The 16,920-nt window shown below is 39.9% G+C and overlaps 2 protein-coding genes across 8 annotated transcripts in view; one reads left to right on the forward strand and one right to left on the reverse strand.

Annotated features, from left to right (window-relative positions):
* LOC129833971 (exocyst complex component 7-like) overlaps window positions 1-10,422 on the forward strand; it is a 24,791-nt gene extending 14,369 nt beyond the window's left edge. For 2 of the 7 annotated variants that reach the window (XR_008756154.1, XR_008756153.1), the window contains exons 8-20: window positions 193-291; window positions 558-617; window positions 889-1,024; window positions 1,149-1,232; window positions 2,832-2,952; window positions 4,061-4,156; window positions 5,302-5,365; window positions 5,516-5,557; window positions 6,427-6,558; window positions 7,093-7,130; window positions 8,016-8,134; window positions 8,377-8,532; window positions 8,891-10,422. Coding sequence is in view for 2 of the 7 variants with exons in the window: in XM_055898786.1 (XP_055754761.1) it covers window positions 193-291; window positions 558-617; window positions 889-1,024; window positions 1,149-1,232; window positions 2,832-2,952; window positions 4,061-4,156; window positions 5,302-5,365; window positions 5,516-5,557; window positions 6,427-6,558; window positions 7,093-7,130; window positions 8,016-8,134; window positions 8,377-8,429 (1,044 nt within the window). In the remaining 5 variants the exon portion in view is untranslated. Of the gene's footprint in view, window positions 1-192; window positions 292-557; window positions 618-888; window positions 1,025-1,148; window positions 1,233-2,831; window positions 2,953-4,032; window positions 4,157-5,301; window positions 5,366-5,515; window positions 5,558-6,426; window positions 6,559-7,092; window positions 7,131-8,015; window positions 8,135-8,376 lie in introns of those variants that run through there. The other 5 variants (XR_008756150.1, XR_008756152.1, XR_008756151.1 and 2 more) reach the window with 5 other exon arrangements.
* On the reverse strand, window positions 8,868-15,614 carry LOC129834000 (5-hydroxytryptamine receptor 3A-like). Its single transcript, XM_055898816.1, has 6 exons — window positions 14,516-15,614; window positions 12,449-12,493; window positions 12,258-12,364; window positions 11,875-12,044; window positions 9,645-9,766; window positions 8,868-9,110 (listed from the first exon to the last, which is right to left on the reverse strand). Exons 1-6 carry the CDS (start codon window positions 15,098-15,100, stop codon window positions 8,868-8,870), a joined length of 1,272 nt encoding a protein of 423 aa, XP_055754791.1. The 5' UTR covers window positions 15,101-15,614.
* Window positions 15,615-16,920: the final 1,306 nt, after the last annotated feature.

The raw sequence follows: 16,920 nt of genomic DNA on the forward strand, positions 1-16,920 counted from the left end.
TAAAAGCCTTTGACACTTATGAAATGCTTGTAATTATACTTCAGTATTCCATAGTAACACCTGACAAAAATAACTAAAGACACTGAGGCAGCAGACTTTGTAAAAATGAATATTTGTGTCATTCTCCACTTTTGGCCACGCCTGTATTATTATGGCTGACTGTGTGATGTCATGTATCATATTACCTGTCAGTGCACAACAAGCGGCACCTTGGCCAAGCTTTCCAAACTCCTTACATCTATGAAGACCCTGGCAGCCAGAGCACTGAAGGATTTTTCTGCTCACGTCAAGGTACGACATTCTAACCACTCAAAGATTGTTTTAGTTGGAAGGACTTTCAAGTATAAAGCATTTCATCATCCAGCAAGGAAACCTCAGGAAACCTGATTGGATCGTTGTAATAATATTATTTCATCAGACAGTCGGCTGAGTTTCCCAAAAGCTTCATAGCACTGAGATTTTTTGGGGCGTGATTGCATACATTCCTATAACGTAAAATGATCTCCAAGCTTTGAGAAACTCAACCGCAAATTGTAATTTTCCCCTTTCTCTCACAGAGCAACCCTGATAGGGAGAGTATGTCCAAGGATGGAACGGTTCATGAATTCAACAGCAATGTAAAAACTCTCTTTTCTGATGTTTCATGTCCATCAGTTTCCATTCAATTAAGTGCATCTGTAATGCTGATGTTCTTACTGAGTAAAGACAAGGGTGTTTTGTTCCAGAGGGGGTTTGTTTCCTTATATTGTTGTATCATGGGATACTAGACAGACGTCACATGTCTGTTTCTCACTAAATATAGAATAAAGTATATTTGATTTTTTATCCCATTTGAACTGACCTAACTAAAGATGTCTAATATGTTAATTGTTCTCTTACTGTCTCCAGACAATTCTATTCCTGCAGCAGTTGCTGCCCTTTGCATATGCTGTTCGGTCCATCCTTTATCCTCATGATGTAGACAGTGACACAGTAACTATGGAGGTGTCCAGTAGTGTTCAGGTGGACGTTCAACATGACACTGGTACGGAGTCTTTCTCTTTGTTTATTAGATAGAGTTTTCGGTTACAAAACTAGATGGTTATTAGATAGTTGGTTTTTCCTCATTGAGATAAGATGTGTAGATATAGAATAGTTTTGTTCACCAGATGCAGATGAATCAGAAGAACAGCCATCAGACAGTCAGGAGTCCAAGGGGAATGAAAATCAGAGAGCACTGAGTCCTTATGTCTGTGAGTGTTCAACATGGCTGTGTCTAATATCCAGAATGACACCTTTGACAAGGGCAAGATGCTGAACCGTTGGGTCTTAAGGCGTCCGCATTCTTCCGTTCAGCTGGCGGCTAGCCAAAGTCGAGTGGGCTCGCATACCTTCGCTTAAAAATGAGAAAAAAGTGGCAGTAGTATGGTTTGTCCATTTTGAGACACCGTAGCCAGTTTACACTTCCCCAAAATAATAAAATAAAATTTTATTGGTCACATACACATGGTTAGCAGATGTTAATGCGAATGTAGCGAAATACTTGTGCTTGTAGTTCTGACAGTGCAGTAATATCTAACAAGTAATCTAACAAATTCACAACAACTACCTTATACACACAAATGTAAAGGGATGAATAAGAATATGTACATATAAATATATGGATGAGCGATGGCGTGCGGCATAGGCAAGATGCAGTAGATATAGTGTAGAATACAGTATATACATAGGAGATGAGTAATGTAAGACATGTAGACATTGTTAAAGTGGAATTATCTAAAGTGACTAGTGATACCTTTATTAAATCCATTTATTACATTTATTAAAGTGGCAAGAGATTTGAGTCTGTATGTTGGCAGCAGCCACTCTATGTTAGTGATGGCTGTTTAACAGTCTGATGGCCTTGAGATAGAAGCTGTTTTTCAGTCTCTCGGTCCCAGCTTTGATGCACCTGTACTGACCTCACCTTCTGGATGATAGCGGGGTGAACAGGCAGTGGCTCAAGTAGTTGTTGTCCTTGATGATCTTTTTTGGCCGTCCTGTGACATCGGGTGGTGTAGGTGTCCTGGAGGGAAGGTAGTTTGCTTCCGGTGATGCGTTGTGCAGACCACACCACCCTCTGGAGAGCCTTACGGTTGTGGGTGGAGCAGTTTCCGTACCAGGCAATGATACTGCCCGACAGGATGCTCTTGATTGTGCATCTGTAAAAGTTTGAGTGTTTTAGGTGACAAACCAAATTTCTAGTCAGAATGAATCTAAGATAGCTCAAGAATTCTGTCATTAATTTGCACGCTTTTGCAGAGATCTTAGTTGTGCAACTTTACATCTAACTAAGATGTTTGGTGCAGTGTTTCTCAATTAAAAAATATAAATAAAAACGAGTCATCTCTCATTGAATGACAACAAAGTCTTTACTGAAGAATCCCTACTATTGACCAATCACCGCCGAAGGGGCGTAGACTTCAGCTACTGACTTCAGCCTGCCTCAAGAAAAAAATGTGTGTGCCCGAACAACTGAAAAACGTCACAAAATGTTGTCATAATATATGCATAAACTCTTCCGAACTGTTTCGGCTGGGAAGCATGCAGACGCCTTTAAGCTAAGGCAATATGCTAGCTTCTGGCTTTTGGCTCCAATGAAAGCACATTTGATACTGGAGGTCCCATACTGGCAAAAAATGTAATCTCCTTTCAACCCTGATTGTGAGTCAGAATCAGCCACAGGTGGTGTTTAGTTCAAGTGCCTTGACTGCCCCCATGTGGTGGCTATGTGGTTTTACATGAGGAACCTTGACTGCCCCCATGTGGAGGCTTTGTGGTTTTACATGATGTTTATGATTTCCCTTCTCCAGGTAAGGTGCTGGAGCATCTCCAGTACAACCTACAGAGTAAGGCCAAGGTGTACGAGGACCACGCTCTCGGGGCCATCTTCCTCCTCAACAACTACAACTACATCCTCAAGTCAATGAAGAAGTAGGCCCTCTCTTTGTACATTTCCAAAGTGTGTGTTAGCTGTAATACACAGTGTGGATGAACCGTTGCTTGAGTCTGGCATTAGGGCCTTGCACATTAATGAACAGGGTGTTGTGGAAAAATTCTTACACAGGGACACTCGAAGTGAATCTTAAATGAATCATTGTTTATTGTCAGCGCGCTGGAGAGGTTCCAACTCAATGCACCATAGAACACATGTTAATCAGGAGCTCCGCTGGGGCAGTCCCAGCTCAATGCACCATAGTACACATGTCAATCAGGAGCTCTGCTGGGGCAGTCCCAGCTCAATGCACCATAGTACACATGTCAATCAGGAGCTCTGCTGGGGAAGTCCCAGCAGTTGTCTTATATACGACTATACACAGACAAGTTATATTTGCATGATTTAGCATAATTCATTAATCATTACCGTCTTGTTTCATTCATGTGACCGGTCAATACTGTTTCATAACATGTGACAGACCAACACCTCACGAGGATTCTTTCTCTCTAAGCTGAGACCTTGAAACGGAGATATATTTTGTTTGTTCTCAAAACACAGTCGTTTGTTCTCAAAACACGATCTGGGCGTACTGCCAAATTGCAGCTACTGATAGGTGATTTGTACAGTCTGCCACTTGCATGAACACAGAAATTGGTTTATAGAACAGCAGATGAATAGAACACAGAAATGAGTTATAAGAAAAGCACAAACATTAATATTCCCATTACAAGGGTCATGTTCATTAGGCAACAAATGGAAGAAAACAGTCAAACAGGGAGGGGAGGGACCATCGGGACTTAAGAAATGAAAAACGCACATTTTATTTTTCAGTTACAAAACATTTTAAAACTTTCTGTGGCGTGCCCTAATGAATACGAACCTGGTCATGCAGTTTAACAGAACGCGTTCCAGAACAGTCCGGAACTATAATAACTCTTTATTTGAGACATTAGAGATCCCTAAAGTTGCGATATTAACTAGGCCTACACAACATAATGATCACTCAAAGTGACCTACATTTTGACTTTCCATGTACTTTAGTTCAGTGTTGTAAGTGAATTTGTCACACCTCACAGGGGTTATGACAGGGACATCTACCTGCAGGTCATCTCTGTTTGAAGTGGTTAAAACCAGCGGCAGGGATCCGGAGGTTGAGTACGGGGAACTGATTGAGCAACAGAAGCAGGCGTACCAACACAGGTGAGGGACCAGGAATCCAGAGGAGGAAGAAGGGAATGATGGAATCTAACATTAGTCCTGATCATTATGTATTATTAGACGAGACTAGCTGCCTCCTGCTAGCCTGAAATCCACAGCCTTTTCTGCTAACATTCCACTCTTTGTACTCCCTGTCATTGCTAAAACATGTTTTGCATGACAAGGAGTGGAATGATGACAGGAACAGATTGGTAACCAGGTTAGCATACTGCCCTTATGGCCGGGGAATCATTGTAAATCATTAAATGCAACTTCCTCTTCAAAATGATATTCATCTGTTCAGTTTTTCGGTCTCTGGATATGCTGCTAATATTGTCAACTCTGGAATATTTTAAAAACACCCTATTTCCTGTGAGATCCTGGCACTTGCTTTCCCTTGGAAATCTAATGTTTTGAATCAAATTCCCCCCTCTCCGGTGTGAGTTGACTAATCTACCAGCTCATGTTTGTTGCCTAGGTTTACAATATTATAATATAGATTTTACGGTGGTCATACATGCTCATGACAAGTGTTATAATGCATTGTAACTGCATCATAATGCATTATAACTGCATCAAAATGCATGATCCCGGCATTATAACTGCATCATAATGCATGATACCTGCAGGCTTTAAGTGAAGCGTTACCATTACTTCACACGGGGACAATGCTACGTTAAATCAAGTATCTTATGCTACAACTCAAATACAATTGTATTTGTTACATGCTTCGTAAACAACAGGTGTAGACGAACAGTGAAATGTTTGCTTGCGGGACCATCCCAACACTGCTGAGAGAAATAATACGAAAATAATAACAGGAGGAATAAATCCACAATGAGTAACGATAACTTGGCTGTATATACGGAGTACCAGTCAGTACCAAGTCAATGTGTAGGGGAACGATGTAATTGAGGTAGAGAATAAACAGTAACAGCAGTGTATTCCATAAGTCAAAAGAGTTCATGCAAAAAGTGCCAATGGAGATAGTCCTTGTACCTATTGGTTAACTATTTAGCAGTCTTATGGCTTGGGGGGTAAAGCTGTTCAGGCTTGTTGGTTCCAGACTTGTGGGCAGTCCAATAAATGATTATGCTACTGAACATGACTGATCTGTGCAGTGAATGTGTGCTGCTTGTGTGTTGCAGTTGGTTGAAGGTGACCGAGTGCCTGACTGAAAAGAATCTGCCCACCTTTAAGCCAGGTGACAAGGTGAGGGTAGATGTTTTGATACTGTATATTCAATTAAAAAGGATATTTCTCAAATTACACTAGCTACCTTTAAGTGGATTTGCTTGTTGTTTTATTCAAACCTAATCACACCTTTTCTATTCTTCATATGTCATCACCATCGGGCTTCAGTTGAAAGAAAAAGACTGTCAGGTGATTAAAGACAAGTTCAAGGTAAGGCAAGGAGGCCAGATTTCTCCATGTACCTAAAGGATCTGTTTCAGTACTAGTGATGGGGTGGGGGGGTCGATACAGATACATATCGAGATATTATATTTGACGATATATCGTATCGTTTTGACAATATTGCAATATTATATTTGTGCTAGTTGGCTGTACCTGCACCAAAACTCCAGTATTTTTCCTTCATAGCTTGTTCTCCATCTTCATTTTAAATAAGGCGCCAATTTATTAGGGAAACAATTTGTCAGCACTTTTTTATTTCCATGACTGATCAAAACTAGTTTTCTCATGTCTCTCTCTCGTCTCTCTGCAGCAGATATATGGTGATAAATATGTTTGGAACATCGAATCGTAAAACATAAAATCACAGTATCGAATTGCAAAACAAATAGAATCATGAGAATCACAATACAAATAGAATCATGACAATCACAATACACTGAGAATCGTAATACATAACATATTGGCATCTAAGTTACGTGATAATATGGTATCGTGAGGTCCCTGGCAATTTCCAGCCCTAGTCAGTACCATCTCTACACAACAACCCTTATTCATACTCACAAACAGAATGATCACAAACATCTAAACCCAACATGTGAGCTTATTTTATATTTTTTTTAGATGTTATATATTTTATGACTGCTGCAAGATGAATTGCCTCTTTGAGGACATTAAAGTTTTCTGAATCTGAATGTCAGCTTAGGGCTCGTATTTATGGGGCACCGTTTGTAACATGCTATATTTATGGACACCAAAGATTGTATGTTAGCATTTTCTGTTACAAAACAGTGCCCCCATATGTGATAACATGATGGTCCAAAAACTTTTTCTATGACCTTTGACATCGTGTCGTCCAGAGCTTCAACGAGGGCCTGGAGGAACTGTCTAAGGCTCAGAAGGCGTGGGCCATCCCAGACAGAGAGCAGCGCCAGGCCATCTGTCAGGCCCAGAGAGAGATGGTGTCCAAAGCCTACACAGCCTTTCTGCTGAGGGGAGTCATGGCATATCACATAGCTTATTACTGGAGACTGCTGCTGAATTCAGAATCAACCCCTATTCCATAGCTCTTACTTCATAGCCCCTATTCCCTCGCCCTTACTCCCTATACCCTATTCCATACTCACTAGCCCCTATTCTCAAGCCCTTACTCCATATTCACTAGACCCTATTCACCAGCCCCTACCACTCATGTAGATCTGAGCGGATTGGATGGATAAAAGCATTATGGTAATACCTTCATCTTGCCTTCTGATTGGCCTAGTGAAAATGTTGTCGTATTGCTTCTACCTATCCAATCCTCTTAGATCTGCTAGGGAATAGGGGGTCCATTTGGAATTCAGCACACAGGTGGTTGAATAATTGATGCTTTTCAAATACTGTAGGTGAAACATGTATGTTTGGTCTCTATGTACAAGACATTTTTTTTATTCAGCACTGTTCAATATGATGTGCAGTAAGAATGTCATACAGAACGCTGGTACAGGGATATTCCTTTATTATGGTCCTTTACCTGTACTTTACACAGATGTGACCATGCTGATTTCTCCAAACACCCTGAGAGGTACCACAAATACAGCCCAGCGCAGGTGGAGGAGATGATCGTGAAACTATTTGATATCTCATCCTGAGGTTGAGAACCTGCTTAGATAGGAGATAATATAAGGCCTTCACACTGCCTCTATAGGAAATAACACACTGTTGATTTGTTTCCACACTACTAATACTACAGCTACAGTCCCCATTACATGTATTCATTAGAGTTCTAGGGCTCTATTCTGGGGGATTATAATGCTTCAGTCCCCATTACATGTATTCATTAGAGTTCTAGGGCTCTATTCTGGGGGATTATAGCACTACAGTCCCTGTTACATTTATTCATTAGAGTCCTAATTGCTAAATGTATTATTCCACATGACTGGCTAGTTCTAAACATGTTTAAATAAATATTGTTAAAGCTCTACTTAAGAATAAACACATTTATTTATTTTACCCAGAAACTCAAAACAACTAGCTTTTTGTTAGTGCTCGCAAAATTTCTGAAGACCCAAATACACCAATATTTATTGAAATATGGTTGTTAAAAGCAAATAAAGAATTTATGACCAGAAATCTAATTGGTTGATCTGACATTCAGAACCAAAGGAGAAATATAAAATGACAACTGCGTAAACAATGAGGACAGTGAGATAGATACAGAAACAGATCAAGTCCACTTTGTTGGCAAAGCAAAGGTGTATAGCTTTTTTCTGGTCTTGTGCAGCCATTTTGTTGAGAAAATTCACCACCTTCTGGAGGGCTGTATTCTCTTCCTCTGAGGCTTTAATATCAGACTTGGATTCTAGACAAAGGTAAATGAGAGAAAAAAGGATAAACTATTATTAATATAACATGATTAAATAAAGATGTAAAAATTATTGACCTTTTTGTAAAATGACATCGTTTTCAGTGACAGATTAAAGATCAAATGGCGTAGCTGGCCAGACCAGCGTACACGCAAGACAAATGATGGTAACAAGAAAATATGCTGGGAAAGACGTCAACTGCATGCTCTAACTGCAGCTAAGGGTAAGAATGAAAAGGTTGTGCATCAATAAAATACAACTTGAATAGTTTATGGTGATGAAAGTAATTTATGGGGTACCAAGTAAAACTGGTTGCAATAACATCATTATGACATCATGGTCAGGTTATAACTGATTGTATAATGATGTTTTGTTAATGTCTTTTGCAACCATAAAAATATATCTTGCTCTGTGGGTAACTGAGATGAGGGAAAAATGAAAAAGTTTACCCTCTGTGTCTTTAAGCAGCGAGTCTTTGGACTTGGAGAGGCTGCAGGGCCGGAGAGTGCCACATTTAGCCAGACGTGTGAGCACCATAGACTGCAACGTGCTCAACACCAGGATGACCAAACAGAAACAGAAGTGCTTTCCTATGGAGAACAACGAGAGAGAGAGAGATGTGTGAGTGTTATATGGTGGCAGAGAGGTCCTGTATACATGAAACCGACATCAGTACGCTGCTAACAGTATAGCTTCCTTTACTGTCCCTGTAACATACCGGGCTGGAAATAGTGAAACTCTGCTCGCAACGGATCAATAGGATCACTGTTGCTGTTCAGGATCACTGCTCCCAAACACATGTGACCGTTTTCCTTGACAACATACCACACAATTGAGGTACAGAAAAATATCAAATTTGATAGCTCCCGTGGCGACATTTCAAGCTAGCTGTGAAATAAGCTTATGGAACGTTCTTAACTCTGTTACATAAACACCCGTTACAACAAAATGCTGTTTCATTCTGGTGCATTACACACAGGACACTCACGGATGATGGGGCTGCACTGGCCTCCTCCAGGCAGTAGGTCGTTGAGGATGATGAGGAACATGATGAAGCTGAGAACCAGTGTAACCTTGAATGAGATACGCTCGCCCCCTCCCAGCGGCAGGGCGAAGCTCACCACATCTGACACAATGATCAGTATACTGGGCAGGACCAGGGACAGAAATGGGTTTTCGGACCGCATTTTCAGCGACACCTGTGAAGACAGATGGGTAGGCAAGAGAGAAATAATTTGTTTTCGAGTACTTGCATCTAAACGTATAGCATTTGTTTAAAGTTGAAAGGGAAGAGCATTACATTCCAAAATCAGACAGATGTTTTCAGAACTCAAAAGAAGCCGTATGTCAATGAATCCTGGGATGAGTATGTATGGATCTACACAATAGATAGCCTGGGATGAGTATGTATGGATCTACACAATAGATAGCCTGGGATGAGTATGTATGGATCTACACAATAGATAGCCTGGGATGAGTATGTATGGATCTACACAATAGATAGCCTGGGATGAGTATGTATGGATCTACACAATAGATAGCCTGGGATGAGTATGTATCTCAACGGAACACTACTTATGAAAGGTATGAAAATATCAGATACATTTTTATTTAAGTGTATTGTATTTTTTCGGTGTAAATGTTTAAGCTTTCCACTTAAAAATAGGAAGAGTAAAGTATCTTTACATGTCCCCCCCAAAAAACTACTGAAATCACCAGGAGCACTCACTAACCCATAGATAGTTGCGATCATCTCTGCCTCCTTTAGCATCGAGTTTCACGTTCTCGGTAAGCCAGTCCCCGCGGTTTGCACTAGTTTTGCTCACTTTCCCAAAGTTCAGGAACATGCCACATCCTGGAAAGGCAGACATTTGATACTAGTTCAGTCATTCAAAGATCATACCATAGTTTATATCAAAAACCATAGCTTCACACCCTCTATTGTTTCAGGGGTGTAAAGATTGACATTTTTTGTTCGGTTCATTTTTTGTTTTGGTTTTATCTTGGTTCTCAGAAGAGGGTGGAAAAACGACATAAATTAAAAGATTTTTTAAAATCATTTCAATTTATCTATAATAAAGATGTGAACATTTTGATCCCTACTTCAGTGGTGGTAGCCTACTGTAACACATATCTCAGAGCCACTTTGGTGAAACAACCTCACGTTTAGATCCATAAGAAGCTGTTTGGTTCATTCTGGCAGCCATATCCAAACAGAACGTCTGCAAATATTGACTCTTTGCATCAACAACATGTAATTGTCAATAAAAGCCTTTGATACTTATAAATGCTTGTAATTATACTTCACTATTCCATAGTAACACCTGACAAAAATATCTAAAGATACTGAAGCAGCAAACTTTGTGAAAATGTATATTTGTGTCATTCTCAACTTTTGGCCACAACTGTACAGTAGATTACTAATGGGGGTCGCTGTGTTGAAGCCAACGTGCCTCCGTCTTGACACTCCCCCCACCATTGTATAAAATAAAATACAAATGGAAGCATTTATTAATGTCTACTTTCGTATTTGCAACATTTATTATTTTACAGACTCCATAGAAACATATCGAATAACAGCTTCATACATGGATACACAGATAGTTTAGTGCCTAAAATAAGGGGCTAAATACCATCTCCATTTATTCTTGCATACATTTTTTTTTGCAACTTTAAACTAGTCTTGTGAGGCTTCTGGGTGTTCGTGAGAGACTCACCTTTCCATAGAGGGGTCATATTAGTGTAGCCCAAACTGTTCGGATGCTACAGACAGAAGTTGGCATATCGGCTGTACTGACTTCAGACGAGTCCTGTGACACTTATGGGGGTTGTAGAGCAAAACGGAGAGAACCGTCATGTTCGTGAGTCTCTTTTTAACAGTTTGTAGGCCAAACTGTATGGACGCTACAGACATTTTTGTGATAAGACTGATTTTCGGGATGTCTCATGGTCTGATAAGCACCGCCCTAGCTCTGCCACCTGTCATGCGCCTTTTTCGCAGGAGTGGCTTCCGTCTGGCCACTCTCCTATAAAGCCCAGATTGGTGAAGTGCTGTAGAGACTGTTGTCCTTCTGGCAGGTTCTCCAATCTCAGCCAAGGAACTCTGTAGTTCAGTCAGAGTGGTCATTGAGTTCTTGGTTACCTCCCTGACCAAGGTCCTTCTTGCCCGGTTTCTCAGTTTGATTTGACAGCCAGCTCTAGGCAGTGTCTGGGTAGTTCCATATTATTATTTTTTTAATGATGTAGACCACTGTGCTCTTGGGAACTTTCAACACTCTAGAAATGATTTTATACCCTTCCCCAGATATATTCCTCATCACAATTCCCGGAGATCTACGGACAGTTCCTAGGACTTTATGCTATAATTTCTGCTCTAACATGCACTGTCAACTATGGGACATTACATAGACAGGTGGACTCCAATCAACTTGTTGTGAAATCTCAAAGATGATCAAAGAAAGTTGGATGCACCTGAGCTCAATTTGTAGTGTCATAGGAAAGGGGTGTGAATAATTATGTACATTCAATTTATGTATTTAAGTTTTTATAAATATGCAAACATTTATAAAGACTTTCTCACTTTGTCATTATGGGGTATTGTGTGTAGATGGGTGAGAGAAACAATATATTTAATCCATTTTGAATTCAGGCTGTAACAACAAAATGTGGAATAAGTCAAGGGGTATGAATACTTTCTGAAGGCACTGTACATCATTGGTAGGGAGGACAGTCAGGGAGCATATAAAACTCCATAGATGACAAATAAACTGAATTGCATCATATACGGAATTGCAGTAGGCTATACAGATTTTTAAAAACTAAGTTTTAGTTGTTTTTGGTAACATCTTGTTTTTAATAAGATCTTTGGTAAGTAATTGTGCGCAAGAGTTGTTTAGCAGACAGAATGAGGATTGAAATTATGCTTTTTAGCAGACAGAATGAGGTTTGAAATTATGCACTTACCTTTAAGTGCCCATACATTGATGGCGATGGGGCAGAAATCTGAAGCGAAGGGGTAGTTGTACAGATTGACCTCACAGCCCACCACAGTGTTCATGATGACCATGTGCTCTACAGTCCCGTTGCTGTGCACCAGCAAATCCTTGTTGCTGTGCTTTGTCGTTGTTTGCACTCTTTAGACAGGAGAAGTTGAGGACAGACAACTGAAGATTGATCTACTAAACTGTCACACCTAAACATTTGGCCACTCCAAAAATAAATACTGTATCTCTAATTTCTATAGATGTTTCACCCACTATTTAGAAGATCATGTTATAAAAGGAATCAAGAATAAATTAAATATAATATACTGGTAGGTTATTGTATTCTGTTGTAAGTGGACTCACCCATTAGTCACATGGAGTTCAGGAGTCCAGATTTTGCTGACAGGCAGGACAACCATATTATGATGATAGACTGATGTGTCCCACGATAAGTCTGGGTCTTCCCAAGACTGTAGTTTAGAATCAGAATGAGTAGTATTACAAAATGTCACATTTACTTGAATGTCTCTAGATTTTTTTTTATGTGTACTTACCAACATAACTTGCAGATGACTCTCAAAGCGGAGATCTTTTGTGTCCTATTTAGAAGATAATAAGGGATAAATGCCAACGTTCTGTACATAACCTTGGAAAGAAATGGGGGAGCATGTGTTATATTGTAAGTATGTTGAAGAGGGAAAGATGGAAGTGTAAGGTCATTAGGGTTTGGTGGGTGGAAGGGATTTGGGGGATGGGTCTATTAGAAGTTAGTAGGGCTCTTTTTTTCCACAGAAGTACTAAGTTAGGTAGGATGATTTAGAAATGTTGTAAACCGTGATTGACCTCACACTTCAGCACAGTAGGTGGCGGCATGCACCTTTAACATTGGTTTGCGGACCGCCATTATATCATAGAAGAAGATGATTACCTTGGAAATAATGGACGACGCAGCGGGACGAGGCGGAGTAAAGTCCCTTTGCAGTTTATTTTTTCCATGGTAATGTACAGAACTGAGGCGTTTATCCCATAGTTGCCAAATAAAATACTAAAGCACACATTTACTGATAGAAAAAATATATATACATTTTCCTTTTTATAAGAATTCATACATTCACATCTTTTTGTTGCTAGAGACCCAGTCGTTCGTTCGATTAGTTAGATATTTATGGACATGACCAAGTTGTGCTCGCTGCCAACGTTTTTGCAGTGGTGGAAAAAGTACTCAATTGTCTACTTGAGTAACCTTCTATTAAGGTATACTTTACTTTTATACTATACTTTTACTCAAGTAAAAGTCACCCAGTAAAATACTACGTGAGTAAAAGCCAAAGTATTTGGTTCTAAATATATTTAAGTATCAAAAGTAAATGTAATTGCTAAAATATACTTAAGTATCAAAAGTGAAAGTATAAATATATAAATACATTCCTTATATTAAGCAAAGCAGATTGTCTTGGCACCATTGTCTTGTTTTTCAAATGGATGGACAGCCAGGGGTACACTCCAACACTAAGACATAATTTACAAACGAAGCATTTGTGTTTAGTCTGCCAGATCAGAGGCAGTAGGGATGTGTTCTCTTGATAAGTGAGTGAATTGGACCATTTTCCTGACCTGCTAAGCATTCAACGAGTACTTTTGGGTGTCAAGGAAAATGTATGGAGTAAAAAGTGTATTTTATTATTTGTATTATTTTCTGTAGGAATGTAGTGACGTTTTCAAAAATAGTAAAGATACCGCAAAAAAACGACTTAAGTAGTACTTCAAATACTTTGTACTTTGTACTTTTACACCGCTGTGTTTTTGTCCCTTTCTTGCTAGTTAGCCAACAAGCTATGGCTAACACAGTCACAATCTCTGCAGTCAGAATAACAGCAAAGTAGCTGCATTTGTGTTTGTTTAAGCTTTGTTCTATTGACATTCATTTGGACACATCCACAACAATGAGCTGATTTTTCCTGGCATAGCTAAAGTTTGCCTTCCCGTCAGGACACTCAACACTGTTCATTAAGAGGAGATCGCATTACATATCAAACACTAGGCTAGAAGCTAGCTAAATAGTTTGTTGCTAGCAAATCTGCCAATATAGGAACCTAATTCAAAAATACCAGTTGTTGAAAACAGCTGGTCAAACTAGAAACGTGGGAAGATTTGACAGCATAGCGCTGCCGTCATGACTGCAACAATGTATTTTCATCACTCACCACATTAGGTCATCAGATGCTCAAAAAACGAAGTCTGCAAAAACAAATCAATGCTAGCTAGCGAGGTTTTTCCCCGGAGCACCTGCGTTTACAATGTATCCAATTTCGGTTTGTGTGGTTGTTGGTTTAGCTTTCTGTAACTTTGTAGCAAGTACGGTCTGCGTGTGTAGGCACATCATACATCATGATTGCAAGGTGTCCCTATTTATTTTCCAATTGGCACGATATCTTTTTCAACTGTCCCGTTAGCTGGTTTTAATGTCCATTTTAGTATGCCCTTTTAGCCAATTAGAAATGAGTTTTCAACAATGTTGTGGTATAATTAATCATCACATAATGATATAACTGTCAATATGTTATCTCTGAAACTCATCACATTGTACAAAACTCAATAAAAAGGAACAGAAAGTGACTTACGACAGACAGCGTTTCATACACTATTAACGGCACACTGATATTTGAGATGCATGATGGAGACTGTGGCTGACTCAGAACTTCTTTCGCAATCAACATGCTGGCCAGACATCGACGTGTTGTACAGGATGGTGTGGTTGAACTGGATGAAATGGCTGCGTTGGATGGTTGGTTTGCACTGGCTGTGTTGGATGGTTGGTTTGCACTGGCTGTGTTGGATGGTTGGTTTGCACTGGCTGCGTTGGATGGTTGGTTTGCACTGGCTGCGTTGGATGGTTGGTTTGCACTGGCTGCGTTGGATGGTTGGTTTGCACTGGCTGTGTTGGATGGTTGGTTTGCACTGGCTGTGTTGGATGGTTGGTTTGCACTGGCTGCGTTGGATGGTTGGTTTGCACTGGCTGTGTTGGATGGTTGGTTTGCACTGGCTGCGTTGGATGGTTGGTTTGCACTGGTCGTGTTGGATGGTTGGTTTGCACTGGCTGTGTTGGATGGTTGGCTTTCACTGGCTGGGTTGGATGGTTGGTTTGCACTGGCTGTGTTGGATGGTTGGGCTGCAGTGGATGTATTGGATGCATTACCTGGAGTCATTTCACTAGCTAAAATGGCTGCATTGGATGGAGGGTCTGCTGCAGACACTGTGGAACAGAGACAGGTATATCATTTCAGAATAATACATTGGATTTCTATATCGATTTTCTAGGAACCAATGATGCCTTCCAATATTTTAACCACAGTCCAATAAATAAAAAACGTAATCTAAATTCTATCGCATAAGGTTGTTGCCTTGCTTCATGGTAGCAGAAATACTTGAAGAAATGAGGATAGGAATCTCATTGGTCAATGAATGGAGGAACGTATAACGCTCCGCACATTAGACAATCGCGTTCACGTTGTCATATGCTGTGTCACGCGGTTAAACTAATCGTCCCGAAATCCCTTGTAGAAAGTTTGTTCCTAGACTCATAACCTGTTTATTTTTCTTTAAAAGTACGTAGTGTCACAAATCAAAAACTAGGTAAACAAGTTAAATATCTCAGATCTCTGAAGATATTTCTAATGTTGTGCTTTCTTTTCATGTAATTCATGCTAATGTTGGGTTTTTGAGCTGGCGCCACTCCTTGTCCCAGATTTACCGGTACCCAGAATGCACTGTGCGGCCAATTGACAAAGCATGGACATTGAACACAATGGACGTTAATACGAATCAAATGTAGTTTCCCATCTCCCCATTTAGAGTATTTCTGATGACTTCATAGTAGTGTCTCAATAAGTGTGAAAAGTAATCTAAACCTGGTATAGATCAAAAAGGTTTAGATCAAACAACATACTACGTGGCCAGCTTTTAGTGCAAAATATTATACAGCTTAAATACACTTAAATGTATTTGCATATTTTATTTCTAATTGTTTTCATGACTTTAGTAAGATAATCTGAAAGTCAATGTGCTGCATTTTGTTTCACACACAGCTCAAGCAGTGCATCAAAATGATCAGTTTAAAACATGTTTTGAATATTTCAGCTTGCGATAACCATTTGAAATGCTTGTTTCGCAATGTTTACTTAAAATATGCTAATAGGAACGATAAAGACTATATTCTTCTAGTGCCTGTTTAAGAAGAGTAAAATAGAGCCCAATATCTTACCTGTTTGCAAGAGTAGAGAGAAGAGACAACATTTCAGCATGCTGTGGTCCATGGGTCTCATCCCTGAACGTCCTCCTGCCACAAAGCACATACTGTAGAGTCAGCGCACACAGTCTTAGTAGAAATGAAGATGAGTTTACTCCAATGAAACTTAGAAGAAGGACTGAAAACCTACCTTTAGCTGCTTAGTGATCACCACTTGCCTTCTCCTTTCCTCTCTAGCCAATGCCACACCTGGGCTGACCCTTATAAAGGCTGCTCTGGAACATTTTGTCACAGCAGTCTTCCACGAGAACATGCACACCCCCACAAACTGTCTACATGTGAATATGATATTCGATATTGTACAGGATGTGCTTGGCTATAATCCCAAAATAATGAGTTATTAAATGAACCTCCCCGGATTCATTTCACCAACTTGTGTAAACAACAACCACAACAGACAGGTAATTACTAATTACTGTGACTGGTCAGAAGCGGATATACTGCACCTCCACCTGCCTCTAAACCCTATAGTTGGCTATATGTTTCACTGGACCTCAATAGACCGTATGCTGTTATCATATTGTTGAGCATACAGCCTTCATACAGACAATAATACAAAAGGGATTGAGTTGGTTTATTTGAAAAGGCATCATGCATGGGCACCAGACAGCATTGTGGTTTCACTGGTACTGCTTTCTCTCTGGGTAATGGAGAAAGGTTGCTATCTCCTCACTAGTGGTTCATAAAGCAGCTTGTTTTGACAGCTGGTTGTGGACTAAT

This window comes from Salvelinus fontinalis, chromosome 34 (genome assembly GCF_029448725.1).
Source record: "Salvelinus fontinalis isolate EN_2023a chromosome 34, ASM2944872v1, whole genome shotgun sequence".
NCBI lineage: Eukaryota > Metazoa > Chordata > Actinopteri > Salmoniformes > Salmonidae > Salvelinus > Salvelinus fontinalis.